Source organism: Rattus norvegicus, chromosome 10, assembly GCF_036323735.1.
Source record: "Rattus norvegicus strain BN/NHsdMcwi chromosome 10, GRCr8, whole genome shotgun sequence".
NCBI classification, from domain to species: Eukaryota; Metazoa; Chordata; class Mammalia; order Rodentia; family Muridae; genus Rattus; species Rattus norvegicus.
Window position 1 is genome coordinate 12,168,678 of NC_086028.1, and position 14,714 is coordinate 12,183,391.

At 46.2% G+C, this 14,714-nt stretch overlaps 1 protein-coding gene across 3 annotated transcripts; it reads right to left on the reverse strand.

Moving 5' to 3' along the window:
• Positions 1–334: 334 nt before the first annotated feature.
• Zfp174 (zinc finger protein 174) lies at positions 335–14,098 on the reverse strand. 3 transcript variants are annotated; one of them, XM_039087055.2, is made up of 3 exons: positions 12,945–14,098; positions 11,805–12,024; positions 335–5,582 (listed from the first exon to the last, which is right to left on the reverse strand). In XM_039087055.2, the coding sequence occupies exons 1-3, from the start codon at positions 13,344–13,346 to the stop codon at positions 5,494–5,496; spliced, it is 711 nt and encodes a 236-aa protein (XP_038942983.1). In that variant the 5' UTR covers positions 13,347–14,098; the 3' UTR covers positions 335–5,493. The 3 variants fall into 3 exon arrangements, with proteins under 3 accessions (XP_038942983.1, NP_001408318.1, XP_038942982.1); NM_001421389.1 differs by lacking the exon at positions 335–5,582 and adding an exon at positions 5,863–8,526 and having other exon boundaries at positions 12,945–14,012; XM_039087054.2 differs by lacking the exons at positions 335–5,582; positions 12,945–14,098 and adding exons at positions 5,863–8,526; positions 12,749–12,873.
• Between the last annotated feature and the right edge of the window lie 616 nt (positions 14,099–14,714).

Sequence of the window (14,714 nt, forward strand, 5' to 3'; positions counted from 1 at the left end):
AATTTGTCTATATATTGCTAGAGCACTGAACACAGCCAGCCCAGTAGCTCAGGCAGTTAAATAACATTTTTGTCTTTGAAGCCTGAAGTTCCATAAAATTAAGTAGCAGTGTTCTGGTGACTGTGATATGTCAAACCGTCTAAAAATATAGATTTTTCTTTAAATAATCTGTGATTTACTGTATACAAAGGGAGGTTTAGGTTATAGCTTTTATAAAAAAGAACTTATTTTAAATGTTTTTTGAGATTAGGGGGTGGATCTCAGTAGGAAACTGCTTTTGTTTTGACTGTTAAAAAGGTACAGATTTTTTTTTTTTTTGGTTCTTTTTTTCGGAGCTGGGGACCGAAGGTACAGATGTTTTTAAGTGTATATTTAACTGGTTTAGTCTTGTATATTAGAACTATTTATGTGATATAAAATTACCTATCTTTCCAAGACCTGCCTAACTACAGGTGTTTTGTCTCTTCAAATTGAGAAGACAAGAAGATACAACATGTTCATTTATATAAACCTAAGAATATTCTGCCATGTCTAGTTATTTTGATGCCTAATTAATTTTCTGTATGCACTTCTGTTTAATGTTTCAGCTTTACTGTTTTTTGATGCATTCTCTTCGGTCTTAGCTCAACTGTGAATCTGTGCATCTAATGTGCAATTTATCATCCAATAAATGTTATGTTGTGATGACAGCAGGTCTTTTAAAATATATACTTAAAGGATTTTCTGTTGCAGAAAGGTAAATTTGAAACAACTGGTTGGATAATAGTTTAGAGAATATGAAAGAATGAATGAATATACTTCACATAAGAAAGGAAATAACGCATCCTGTTTCTCGGAATTCAGTATAAAATTCCAGCATTATTCCAAGACTGCACTAGATGTCTGCCCACCTTCCACAGTCTTAGCTGCACGGTAGCAGTACGGGAAAGGTACTGCTGGCTTCTCTGGGCCACTGTTGTCAAATAGACAGATTCAGTTGGGAAGAAATATGGTAAATAGTTGTACCTTACGGTTTCCCCTGGCTTCAGAGCAATCATGGACTGGCCAAGCAGCCACCAAGCATACAGGATGGCGCTAATGCCTACCAGATGCCATTTGCTCCGCTAGCCGGTCAGGAAGCCGGAAGTTGAGGTCACTTCCGGTGTTCCCGTCCATCAGCGCATGTGCACTGCTCTAGCTGTTGGGGCTGGACATCTAGCGGTACAGTTTGGTGAGATAGGTGTGGTCTGCCCCATGGCCAGCCCACACCTTTAAGGTCTCAGCAGAAACTGGGCTAAGGACAGAAGACATCTGCCCTGAGGTTACTCAGGACTGCGTCTGAGTGTGCGAGAGTAAGATGTTGAGGCTACAAAGACCTTTATTTCTATAGTATGCTGGGAAGCGCTGACCAGTGCTGGGCCGGAAGAAACCACCACGCTGGTGTGCTCTTCTGCCTGGTTAGCTTTGAGATTGTCTCTATATGTTGCCCAGACTAACTATTGCCATATGTGCTCAAGCAGTCTTGATAGCCCGCGTACCCCTCCAGAGTAGCTGAGTCTGGAAGCACAGCTGGTTCCTTGGAGCATTCTTTTATCTAAAGTGCTTCCGGTTTGTGTGTTCTTGACTTTCCTTAAGTAAACGGTTTTGAACGTTTTTGAAAAATCCAAATACCTATCCAAAACTGCATGCGTTTATCCTCTGTTTGCCTCCAGGACATGGTACTCTATCCACACGATCACACCTCCTTCTCTTCCCTCTCACTGTGATTGCAATGCCTCCCCAAATTCATACGCAAAATCCTAGCTCCCAGAGGATAGTGTTAGAAGGCGGGGGACTTTGGAAGAGTCATGAATGTGGGCCCTTGTTTAGTTACCTTATAAAAGAGACTTCAGAGAACCAGCCAGCACTTCCTACCATATGAGGACCCATCAAGATGGCCCTAACTATTAAAGGTCCTTTGCAGATACGGGGTCTGCCAGTTCACGAGTCTTGGACTTCTCCACGTCTAGGAATACGAGAAACCAATCTCTTATCTACCCTGTCCGAACTCCTCATCCATTCTTCCATGACTTTCTGTGAGTGATATAATATTTCTTAAACATGCTGGGGATATAACTCAGTGAAAAAGTACCTGTTTAGTATCTGGGAGGCCCTGTATGGGTCCTAGCATTACAAAACTAAAGCCAAACCAAAACAAAACAAAACAAAACAAAACAAAAACAAAAACAAAAAACAAAAAACAAAAAACAAAAAAAAACAAAAAACCCAAATATTTCCCAAACTTGCTTCTCTACTTAATTGTCTTTACCTTTATCCAACAGTAACTAAACTTTATCCATCCAGTTAAGTAAAACAGGTACGGTCTGATTATGTCACCATTCAGACACTTTCTACTGACTTTCTCTTGTCCTCGGGATAGTGGCTAAAGTCTTCAGTGGAACCATTTCTGTTACGTCTCTAGCCATGCTATCTGGCTACATGTGGATTTTCAGTTCAGTATACCAATTTCTTCCATGCAAACTGTGCATATGTCCAGGGGACACACGTTGCTCAGTTAGAGACTGACCTTAGGGCTTCATTCATTGCTAGGCTAGGTACTCAGTTCAGGCACTATTTTTTATGCATTGAAACCACATGTCACAAAAGGAAAGGTAAGACTGTCTAAAAATCTGTGACAGTTTGACACCCAGAGACTCATATATTTGAATGTTTGGTGTTTGTTTGGTAGACTGTTCAGGAAGGATTAGGAAGTGTGGCTTTGTGAAGGTGTCGGTGGGCTTTGATGTTTCAAAAGCCCACACCACCACCACCCACTACCCACCACCCAATTCAACTCCACCCCACCCCTGCTACCTTAGATGTGAACTCTGAGCTCCTGCTCCAGACCATGCCTGCCTATCTGCTCCATGCTTCCCACCATGATGGAAATGGCCTAACCCTCTGACCCTAAGCAAAGCCCCAGTTAAACGCTTTCTTTTTAAAATTGCCTTGGTCATGGTATCTCCTCACAGAGGTAGAACAGTAACTAAGACAGAAACCCAAGAAAGATAAAACAGTAACCATGTCAAGTGTTTTCTTGTCCCAGAAACTCGGGAGGCTGAGGCAGGAGGATTGCTTAAGTCCAAGATTTGGGGCCAGCCCAGGCAACAGTAAGACCCCATCAACCCACCCCAACCAGAGACCCAATTAGTAAACTAAGAGACAGCAACAATCTGGAACCCAGACCTGCTGTTAATTGGCTGGCTATTTGATGTAGTCTAGAGCATGTGGATTCTGAAAATTTGTGGGGTTTTTTCCCTAAAATAGTACAGCAACAGAAAAATAGTCTCCTAAGTCTACTGCATTAGATGCGCTCAGTCCCCACGATGTGGAAAAAGATGTCTTGTGTGTCTAGTACTTACCAACATCTGTTGCTTGTAACCAACACCACCTTTATTTCGGTAGGAAAATGTTTGTTCCAAAGACTAGTCAGGAGGACTATTTTAATAGATATTTAAACTTCCCATAGGAACCATGAACCATGCACGACAGGGGTAGGGAAGTCTGCAGGTGATGTGGTCCCAGGGGTTTGCAGGAACTGGTGTAAATTGTGCTCTTTACTTTCACTGTTAATTCACGGGGATGTCCGGCTGTTTTTTACTGGCAGTTTGGGAACTGAGAATTTGGTCCCTTGCATTTTGACAAGTGACAGCTGTTTTCATTACACACGTGGTCTGCTGGGCATGGGTGTACATGAGCAATCCCAGCATTCCACTGGTTAAGACAGGAGGATTGCAAGTTTGAGGCTAGCCTGAGTTATGCAGGAGATTGTATCAACCCCCACTGCAAAAAGAAAACCAACAATTACACAAGAATGTATTACAAAAGAATGGGAGAAACTGTTTTCAAGTCGTATCTCATAAGGACTTCATCCCAGAATATTTAAAGAATTCTTACAACCCCAGCAATAAAAACGACAGTCTGTTTTAAAAGGGCCACAGAGATAGTCCTGGTGGCTCACATCTGCAGCCCCAGGAAGCCTGCAAGCCTGACCAGCCTGGCCAGCCTAAGCTATAGAGCAAGATTCCAGATCGAAAACCACAAAGATCAAAGAACTTGGCAAACAAAGGTAGGAGGATTATCTCAAATTCATGGCCAGCCTGTTCTATGTGGTGAGTTCTAGGCCAGCCAGGGCTACACAGCAAGATCTGTCTCAAAACACCAGAGGGCAGGGGAGTTTTAAATAGCCATTTCTTCAAAGCAAATATAAAGACAAGAAACAAATACACTAGTCATCAGAGAAGAGAATCGAGGTCATGGGAGACCACTTTACTGGGACTGTGATAGCAGCGACCACAAAGACAGATTCCACAAAACTGGATAAAGTGACACATGCCTGTAGTCCTGATCCCAGGAGGTGGAGGCAGGAGGATCATCAGCTAGGACTATGAGTCCTATGCCAGACACAAGAGCCTGCCTCAGAAAGCTAAAATCTGTAACGAGACAATAGTAAGTTTTGTTGAAGGTGTGGAGAAACGAACACTCGTACACTGCTGGTCAAAATGAAAAGTGTAGCATAGCCACTCTGGAAAACTGTTTGATGTTTCCTAGAAAAGTTTTAAAAATTATCATATGACCTAGCGAAGACCTTTGCCCAACCTCAAGACATGTACCTGTGAGGAGTGAAATACAAAGACTTGAATACAGTGTTCACAGGCACTACTCTATTCATAGTAGCCAGGGTGCAATTATACAATTCCATCAACCAATGGATGGAATGAAGGCCCCTTCCTACACAACGAGGGAGCGAAACACTGACATGTGACATGATGTGCACAGAAGATACTGTCTCCAGTGGCATAAGCTGTGACAGGAGCAGGCAATGACTACCAGTGTTTAAGGGTACTTCTCTGTGACACTGACAATATCCTGAAACAAGACTGTGGTGACAGAGGCACAGCTTTAAATACTGTATAGTAACCACTGAACTGTGTACTATAAATGCACAAGTTTTCTGGTGCATGTAATACTTCAATGAAGCAATAAAAAGAGACATTTCAGTTTTGGGAACAGTTGGAGGGAAAATTGAACAGTCTTTGGCACTGTGAGGAGACTCTGCCAATTTTATTGGGAGAGACAGTTGTATTGTGGGATTGGTTTACACTTACCTGCTGGATAGGAAACAACGCTCTTTTGGTGCATAGACCTCCACTACCTGTCAACGTTTCCTTTCTCCTTGGGTCTCCCTGGGGCTAACTCAGGGATCAAACACCGAAAGCAGGAATAACCCCTAAGCTGACACCAGTATGTGCTAAGCAGGACCCAGAAATATGGCAGAGCCAATGGGATGGGCAGGAGGCAAGCTGATGTGAAAGGTGATTTTCTTATGTTGGGGTCCAGCAAAAGGACGCTGGCCACAGGGGACTAGGTCAAGACTCTGTGCAGAGGCTCTGGTGAAGCATGAATGGGGGAAGGAGATGAGGGAACGGCTGCATCTGAATACAGTACCCAAGAGCCTTCCGTGCCATCGGACCCTTATGCCATCAGTTGTCGGCAGGTGAGCCCCATGCAAAGGAAAACTGGGCTGGGGGCAGGCAGGCGAGGCAGCGGCATGAGCTTGACACCTTTGGGAAAAGAAAAATGTTCAATGTGAGCTTGTCACATAAAGGCTTGAAGAGGTGCCCAAAGGTGCTAAAGGATTACTGATGTGTAAGCTGAAGAGAGGAAACATACTATGAAATATCCCAAGTAGCAAAACTCTAGCAAGCGTTCCTCTGCTAACCCTCAAAACCTAGCTTCCGTCTTTTTGGATGTCCCATCCTGCAGCACAGTCAACGAGGGTCCAGAGGGTACCTGGGAGAGAATGGGGGACAAGAGACATGAAGAAGGACGCCAAGACAAGAGTCTGATCGAGGTGACGAGTTTAATGCTTGCAGGCTCTGGTTATATACAGTAGTAAGGCAGGGGGAAGAGGAAGTCTTCAGGGGGCCGGGAGACCCTGATGTACTAGCCAATAGGGTAGCTGGCTCACCCCTGTAGGATGTTGGCCTAGGTCTGGTAGGAAGTTGACCCTTAGCAGAAGGTCACAATCTGTGGGTCTGTAGGAAATTGGCTCCCAGCAAAAGGTCACAAGCCCTGGGTCTGTAGGGGTCTGTAGGGGTCTGTAGGGGTCTGTAGGGGTCTGTAGGGGTCTGTAGGGGTCTGTAGGGGTCTGTAGGGGTCTGTAGGGGTCTGTAGGGGTCTGTAGGGGTCTGTAGGAAGCTGGCTCCAACAAAAGGTCAGGAGCCTCCACTTGGCAAACCTATTGGACCACCAGATTGGTATCAGCACTTCTGTAAGTTTATCTAGAACATTAGGTTTTTTCCACTGAGCTTGTCCTTCAAGCTCAAATATATTCTTTGTGTGTCCTAATTAGCTCAATGTTGGGGTCTCAGGCAAGTTGGCTCCCCACATTTGGAGATCCCCTTTTAGTGACCAAGTTAACCCAAGACACACAGACATAGTAAGTTGACCAAATAACGGTCCTCCACAAAAGGAACGTTTTATACTACTGAAGATCTTGAGATGTGGGGATTACCCTGCCATACACAACATGTTTGCACTCAACTGTTATAGCACCAGTAGAAAACAAATTCAGACATGACTAAGAAGTTACTACAAGGCAGCAGAGAAGGTGGTCTAGAGGAAAGTGTGTGTGTGTGTGTGTGTGTGTGTGTGTGTGTGTGTGTAAGGCCAGGCTGAATATAAGGTAAAGGCAGTGACTTGATATTGATGCCTTCAGAAGAATGGCCACCATGATATATAATACGTTTATGTATGTGTATATATGTACACACACACACACACACACACACACACACACACACACACAATCTGCTGGACAGAGAAAGAGGACGCCTTCTCCAGGGTAACTACTGACTGGGCTCTACTTTCTACTTTAAGAAAACAAGATTTTGGTATGGAAAGGTGTCCCAGACCCTGTTCTGGAACTCTAACATTTTATATAAATATATTATTCTGTCATTTAAAAAAGGCTATGGAGGTACAATTCACCTATCATAATTTAATCTATCTCAATAACTTTCCTGCAGTCCTTAACCGTATACCCACCCCATGACCTAACTGTAGACACTGAGCATGCCTAGTCACAGTGTTAAAGCTAATGGGTTACTCGAGAACGGAGAATCCCCTGCCCTCCAGAGCCGTACTTCCTTCTCCCGGGGGCTCTCCCTTATAGCCTGGGCTAGAGTTGGGACGCCTTTTGTAAATCAAAAGATCCCTCGAATATAACTTAAATGAAAGTGCCATCTACTTACTTAGGAAGTGTTACATCACATAAATATATCCCTATTCTCAAATTGTGTTTTGTTAAGAAGTTACAGCAGGGTGTGGGGTCACACACGTTTTTACGAGCTCTTGGGAGGCAGAGGCAGGTAGAGCTCTGAGATCCAGGCCAGACTGGTCTACAGAGTGAGTTCCAGCACTGCCATGGCTATGTAGAGAGACTGGTCTTAAAAATAAGTAATGAAAAGCCATCACCACTAAAAAAGTTAGCTGCAGAAAGACTATGGAGGACTCTCCGGTCACTGCTTTCTTGGTATTCTTGAGCACTGCTCAAGTGTGCACATGAAAACAACTCTATTTTAGAAGAGAAAGCAACAAGGAGAATTTAATTAAGGATTAATTAATTAATTGAAGCCACCTGCAGCTCATCCTCAGTAACCGGCCTTCACTCTGCCGAGACCGCAGCTCTCGGCGGCCCACACCCGGATCAGCTGTCCTTACCCAGAAGCCCCATCGGCCTCTTTTTGAGGTCCTTTCCACTTGATTATTCACCCATCACTCCCCACGGGCCGATCGCTCGCTCGCTCTGTTGTGAGTCAAAAAGATACTCTGTGATAAACAGGCCAGTAAGAGAAGGGCGAGACCAGAAGCCTTTCCCTAGGACTCTACAGCAAACAGCACCGCTTCAGTTCCCGTGGTGGAGCCTATGGTGCTGGTGGAGGTTTGAGCTTTGGCGAAAGCACTTGCCACAGTGGCTGCACTGGTATGGTTTCTCCCCAGTGTGGATTCTCTGGTGCAGTTTCAGAGTTGACTGCCTCCCAAAGCAGTTTCCGCACTCCCCACAGATGTAGGGTCTCTCCCCGGTGTGCACTCTTGTGTGTCGCTTCAGCTCTGAATTCCACGTGAAGCTTTTCCCACAGTCGTCACATCTGTAAGGTTTGGCTGAGTGGGCTGCCTGGTGACCAAGCCGCTGCAGAAGGCTGCTCAGGCTCCTCCTGCCTCCTCTGCTTCTCTTTAGCTCTCTCAGCGGGGGTCCCCTGAGGGGGTTGCTGATATATTCCAGCTCTCTGCAATGTCTCTGGTAGTGGGGAAGTGGCTTGGGAGACTGTGGGGGTCTGACCTGCCACTGCAACAATCGGGGGTCACTTGCGGTCACCCCTCCTGGCTCAGGGCTGTGCAGGGTACCCCCTTTAGGTCTTCCACGTAAGACTGTGCATGCCTTTGCGCCTCTGGTGCCCTCCGGGTGTGGATTTTCCTTGTCATCACTTCTCATTCTGGAGGACTCTGTAATTAGAAAGAATATGCTCGGGGCTGGGGATTTAGCTCAGTGGTAGAGCGCTTGCCCCAGCTCCGGAAAAAAAAAAGAACCAAAAAAAAAAAAAAAAAAAAAAAAAGAATATGCTCTGTTTTCTGCACTTAGAAGAAAGAACTCCAGGAAAAGAAGTTTTAATATGTTATGAGGTTTGTCAGAGGGTCGGCAGCCTTCTGCTGGTGACACGTGTGCATCAGCCTCCCCTGTACCCATCAACAAGGGGCTCTGTACACTTGATGTTGGTAAGCCAGAATCTCCGAGGCTTAGGCCTGGAAATCTGCAGTTAGCTAGTGCTAACTAGCTATAAATCCCTAATTTATAGTAAAGCTAGGGACCAAATTCTCCTTCTGTCCTTCCAATATTTAAGAAAAGGTATAGAAAAACAGAATAGAAAAAGATCAGAACGAAGTACCAACCAACAATGAAGAAGGAAGCAACAATGAAGAAGTTATTGATTGACAGCGTCTACCGTATCACCTAGGTTGACTTCAAACTCTAGGGCCGAAGTGACCCTCCAAGTAGCTGGGGCCACAGACGTGCACTGCTGCACCTGGGTAAAGTCGGGTTAAAACCCCAATACTCAAAACAATTATTTGAATAAATATCTCTCCCTTACACGGACAAAGACGGACAGCCTCCTTCCCTTGAAAGGATGATAAGTCCAGGGACTATGTTGTTTTTCTCATTACACAGTTGACAGCCTAAGTATTTAGAAAATGGAATACAGACTGGATGTGTATCCTAGTTAGTCCACCTTCTGACAGGACTGAGGATCAAGATGGATCTGAACTAGGCTGGGCCAGGGAAGTGGAGAATCAGTGAAGCATTTGGCAACAGGGCCTGCAAAGTGCAAAGCTTGTTCTCATGAGCTGTAAACACACTCGCTGTGGCAGCCACCAGAGAGACGTGACTGCCTAGCACTCAAAGTGCTTCATGGGGCTGAGGCGCTGAGTTCTAACTTTTCATTCATTTAACACGCAATGAGGAGCTCAGACAGTATCGCCAAGTGATTTCATCAAGGTTTTGCTCTGTTCACTTTCTGAGACGGGGGTCTCGAACGGTTCAGGCTGGTCTCAAACTCACGGCATACGGGAAGATGATGGTAAGCACCTGACCTTCTGCCTCCACCTCCCCGGTGTTGAGATCCTGGGCTCTCATCACCATGCCTGCCTTCATCAAGGTTCTCAAGAACAATCACTGGATTCTCACAAGAATCGCAGTCTGACTGAACATCTACCTAAATTTATGTGCTGTCAGTCCCCAGTGTAGAAGTATCAGGAGGTGACTGAGTCATAAAGATGGAGCCCTCATGAATGGAACTGGTGTTTCAGCTGCTGTTTTTCTTTTCAGCCACATGGGACACATGGCAGGTGCTACCTTGTGGTCCTCAGACACTGCACCTGGTGGTACCAACTTTGGACGTGTGTGTGTGTGTGTGTGTCTGTATGTGTGTATGTTGGGGATGGTTGTTTGTAGGATTGTGTGTGTGTATTAGGGATGTTTGTATGTTTGTGTGTGTTAGATGGTTATATGTTTGTGTGTGTGTGTGTGTGTGTGTGTGTGTTAGATGGTTGTTTGTATGTGGGTATGTGTTAGGGATGGTTGTTTGTAGGATTGTGTGTGTGTGTATTAGGGATGTTTGTATGTTTGTGTGTGTGTGTGTGTGTGTTAGGAGACGGTTATAGGATTTGTGTGTGTGTTAGGGATGGTTGTTTGTAGGATTGTGTGTGTGTGTGTGTTAGATGGTTGTATGTTTGTGTGTGTGTGTGTGTGTGTGTGTGTTGGGGATGGTTGTTTGTATGTGGGTGTGTGTTTGGGATGGTTGTTTGTAGGATTGTGTGTGTGTGTGTTAGATGGTTGTATGTTTGTGTGTGTGTGTGTGTGTGTGTGTGTGTGTTGGGGATGGTTGTTTGTATGTGGGTGTGTGTTTGGGATGGTTGTTTGTAGGATTGTGTGTGTGTGTGTTAGATGGTTGTATGTTTGTGTGTGTGTGTGTGTGTGTGTGTGTTGGGGATGGTTGTTTGTATGTGGGTGTGTGTTAGGGATGGTTGTTTGTAGGATTGTGTGTGTGTGTGTTGGGGATGGTTGTTTGTGTGTGTGTGTGTGTGTTAGGAGACGGTTATAGGATTTGTGTGTGTGTTTGGGATGGCTGTTTATAGGATTGTGTGTGTGTGTGTTGGGGATGGTTGTTTGTGTGTGTGTGTGTGTGTTAGGAGACGGTTATAGGATTTGTGTGTGTGTTTGGGATGGCTGTTTATAGGATTGTGTGTGTGGGTGTTGGGGATGGTTGTTTGTGTGTGTGTGTGTGTGTTAGGAGACGGTTATAGGATTTGTGTGTGTGCTTGGGATGGCTGTTTGTAGGATTGTGTGTGTGTGTGTTGGGGATGGTTGTTTGTAGGACAAAGCGTGTGTGGAGGTCACAGGACACACCTTACAGGACTGATTCTGTTCTTCCATCCTGGGGGCCCCAGAGACTGAAGTCAGGTTGTCACACTTGGTGGCAAGTGCCTTTACCCACAGAGCCATCTCACTGGCCGGGACATATAATTTAATAAACATATGGAATAATGCCAAACATAACTCATTAGAGAAATGAAAATCAAAACCTTAAGGGATATTACATCATCATGAACCAGCTGGAAGGAAGTGCTGGCGAGGAGATGGAAAAGCACCCTCCGTTTTGTGGACAGGACCCTCAGACGGTGCAGCCCTTGACAAATGAATCCAGCAATTCTTCAATAAACAAGCAAGCTAAAAAAAAAAAAAAACCAAATGGGCCGGGTATGGTCACGTAGGCCTTTAATCCTGGTCCTTGGGAAGCAGAGGCAGGTGGATCTCTCTGAAGGCTAGCCTGGTCTACATAATGAATTCCAGACCAGCCTGAGCTGCACAGTGAGATACTGTCTCAAAAAAAATTATCATATGTAATTTTAAAAGGCCAGGAAAATGGGTTAGTAAGCAAAGGCTCTGGCTACTCAAGTCCAGAGACCAGGGTCTGATCTCTACAACCCAACGAAAGTTAGAAGGACAGAAATGATTCCACAAAGTTGTCCTTTGACCTCCATATGTGCACTGTGACACCCCCCCAACACACACACACACACACACACACACACACACACACACACACACACAAATACACAAATAAATAATAAATTTTAAAAGACGTGTATATGCAACACAAATTGCATTTGCAGAACCATGAGAGGCCATGATGGAAAAAGGCCACTGAGAGGATCCAGAGTGTTACCTGTCTCAGTCAATCTGAGGGCTGGTTCCTGGAGGAGAGACTTCTCCCAGTGGTGGGGACTCAGCTGCTCATGAGATCTTTCCCAGGAAGGCTCTTCCAGAGAGTTCTCTTGAATATCTCTGCTAGGAGTCTGGGGTTGAAAGTCTCGAAGTTCTTGTTCTATAAGCTGAGCTCCTGTTTTCTCCAGGAGCACCTTCTGCCCTTGCATACAAACGGTCACCTAGGAAAGGGCTATCCATTAATTCTCCATTCCTTGATGGACTGGGAGCAACATGCCACCCACTGCTACAGAACGACAGACCTCTTTACCCTGGGAAGACCTGGTAATGACCTAAAGTCCAAATTCCGTAGAGACCCCCAAAAGCAGGTGAAGGGAAGAGCATGCAGAGCAAAAACAATGAGGCTGCCTCACAGTCAGCCCAGCACACTCCCCAGGTGGGTGCCCACAGCTTGGGCCAAGATCATCAAAAGAGGGCCGGCAAAAATACCAGACTCATGAACAATGCTCCCTGGATCTCCCACCCCTCTCTACTTCTGCTAGAAATAGGCCCTGTGGGAACAGAACCAGTATGGAAGGGGCCACTGAAAACCATTCCTACTTGGTTTTTCTGTCAGAGGGGGCCAGGATACTCAGCTTTAACAAGGCTGCCCCACTTGCTTTCCCTCAGTGGCTCCAGCTGGGGTTTCACTTGGGGGAGGGGGTGGGGCCAGACGGTAACACCAGAGAACTGAGCTGAGACTTCCCCATTCAAAAGCAATAGGGTAGGCACTTCACTGGAACACAGTCCACAGAGCTTCACCAAAATTAGTTTCTTAGGGAACAGGCTAGACCTGTGGGCTAAGAATTCTGATTGTAGCAAAGCTTCAAGATGTGGGCCAGGGAAGATCTGACAGGAGAGATTCCTTAAAGCTACGGTCCCGGGGTCTATGAAGGAATAGCTTACTCCTCTGTTTCATCACTGAGTGCCAGGGGCTCCGGTTTTCTGAAACTCTGTTACGACTTTGTGGGTCGGGATAAGGGAAGTTCCTCCAGGCTGGAAGAACTTTTGAAGCCATCCAGTCCTCTGGAATCTCTAACTAACTAGGGATTGTGAGACAACAAAGACATTACCTAAAACCCGCAGAGAAAGGACTCCTTACCCACTGCTTTGGTTTTTTAGACGCTGTGTGCAAATCTTCCACCAGGGTCACAATCTCCCTGCTGCTCTTTGGATATCGATGCCAGACCTGTGCCTGGATCTCTGGAGGTAGGATGACCAGAAACTGCTCCATCACCAAGAGCTCCAAAATCTGCTCTTTAGTGTGTAGTTCAGGCCGCAGCCACTGTCTGCAGAGCTGTCGAAGGCAGGAGAGCGCTTCCTGGGGCCCAGACACTTCTTGATAACAAAAGTGTCTGAAGCTCTGTCGAGAAAGCTCCGGATCAGGACTGGCTTTTCGCTGAGTGGGGGTGCGTTTTTCTTCCAGCTTCATTATTATGTGTCTCTCTTGCTTGTCAGAATCCTCAGTGGGGTTACTCAAAGTTATTTCCATTTTAGCTGCCATCTTGGGGGCTCTGGGAACAATGTCACTCTAATCACGAACTGATTACGTCTTCTGGGTCATTGCTCTGGAGAAATCTGATGGCTAGAAAAATGTTAGGAATGAAGCTCCTTGGAAGTGTTAGGGAAGGGCCACAAAGACATACTTTTATCATCTGCTAGTCTTTATCCCAGACTCTGAAGACAAGATAGTTCCTGGTCTTTTCGTCAGTTTTTAAGGAGAAAAGTCATAACGTCCCAGAAGGGCACTGGAAGGAGTATTTTATTTTGGTATCTGGCGAAATTCACAACACGATCTAACAGGCTGGTAGAGGAATCCCCAGGGAAAGTTTAAGATATCTTGCGGGTAGCTCGCACCAACTCTCCCGCATCTGGCAGACACCGACCTGATCCAGTACCTCAGAGCGAAGCAGAGCCAAGGCCACAGCGCGGCCACAACGTGGTTAGGGGTAGGGAATGCGGTTCCGCGGCGGCCCAGCCAGCTCGGCCTGGCGAGGCTGCAGCAAGGGGACACGCAGGTCCACCGCAGTGTTGGGTGTCAGCTCCAGTAGCCACCTGCGACGCCAAGTTCTGAGGCAGCTTAGAAGCCAGCGCCAGCCTGCAGGTGACCCACCTTTCCAGAGACTGGACACCGGGAACCTAGAGCACAGTCTAGGGGCGGGGCCGGAGCCCGGCCGCGGAGACGCCCACTGGCTCCAAGAGCTACCCACGAGAAGGCCCGCCTCTCCTCTACAGGATTGGGTCTCCGGGACATCGATAATCGTTTATTAGCCGTTTGACCTATCAATCAGTCGCAGTGCCTCCTGGGAGTGGTAGTCCAGTGGCTAGTCCAGGAGCGTGCGCAAAGTGCTGCCTAATTCCTAGATAGTTGGCAATCGCTCTGTTGGTTGAGGAAATTTGGGAGAGCAGGAAGTGCGGGGCTCGAGCGAGTCCTCCGTATGGAGGGCTCTTCAGGTCAGGTATCACATTGGCTAGGAGACCCTCCCTCTCAGTCTGTGTGGTACTTGTGTGGTACCCAGGTGTTGGATGAACCCGCTGAAACTTTTCTCTGATCTCACCTCTAGGGTTTTTCCTGCTCTGTATGGTCTAAACCTCTCAAATGACTCAACGAATGCTAATAAGTAGGGGGGAAAAGTAGTCTGCCCACCACAAGGGCTGTCAACCTGGTACCATCTACGATGTGCAAGGGCAATCCCTGTCTTCACAATCAATGAAGCAGTAATTCAGTGATGAATGGAACATAATGTGGGAGGCTTTAAACCAGGAGAGCATCTATTAGACTTTCTTGAGTTTTGCGAGTTACGGGATATGAGAGAAAGGGTAAAGCAACTACAACTTGTATTACTGAAGATCGACCTTAACTTTTCCACAC

What these genes read in the sequence shown, in the direction of transcription:
- Zfp174 (NM_001421389.1), bottom strand. Translation starts at nt 13,346, where the DNA reads ATGGCAGCTAAAATGGAAATAACTTTGAGTAACCCCACTGAGGATTCT. An exon ending in CTAAAAAACCAAAGCAGTGG is followed by an intron (nt 12,025 to 12,944) that starts GTAAGGAGTCCT and finishes GCCCTTTCCTAG; the next exon opens with GTGACCGTTTGTATGCAAGG. An exon ending in CCTCAGATTGACTGAGACAG is followed by an intron (nt 8,527 to 11,804) that starts GTAACACTCTGG and finishes TTCTAATTACAG; the next exon opens with AGTCCTCCAGAATGAGAAGT.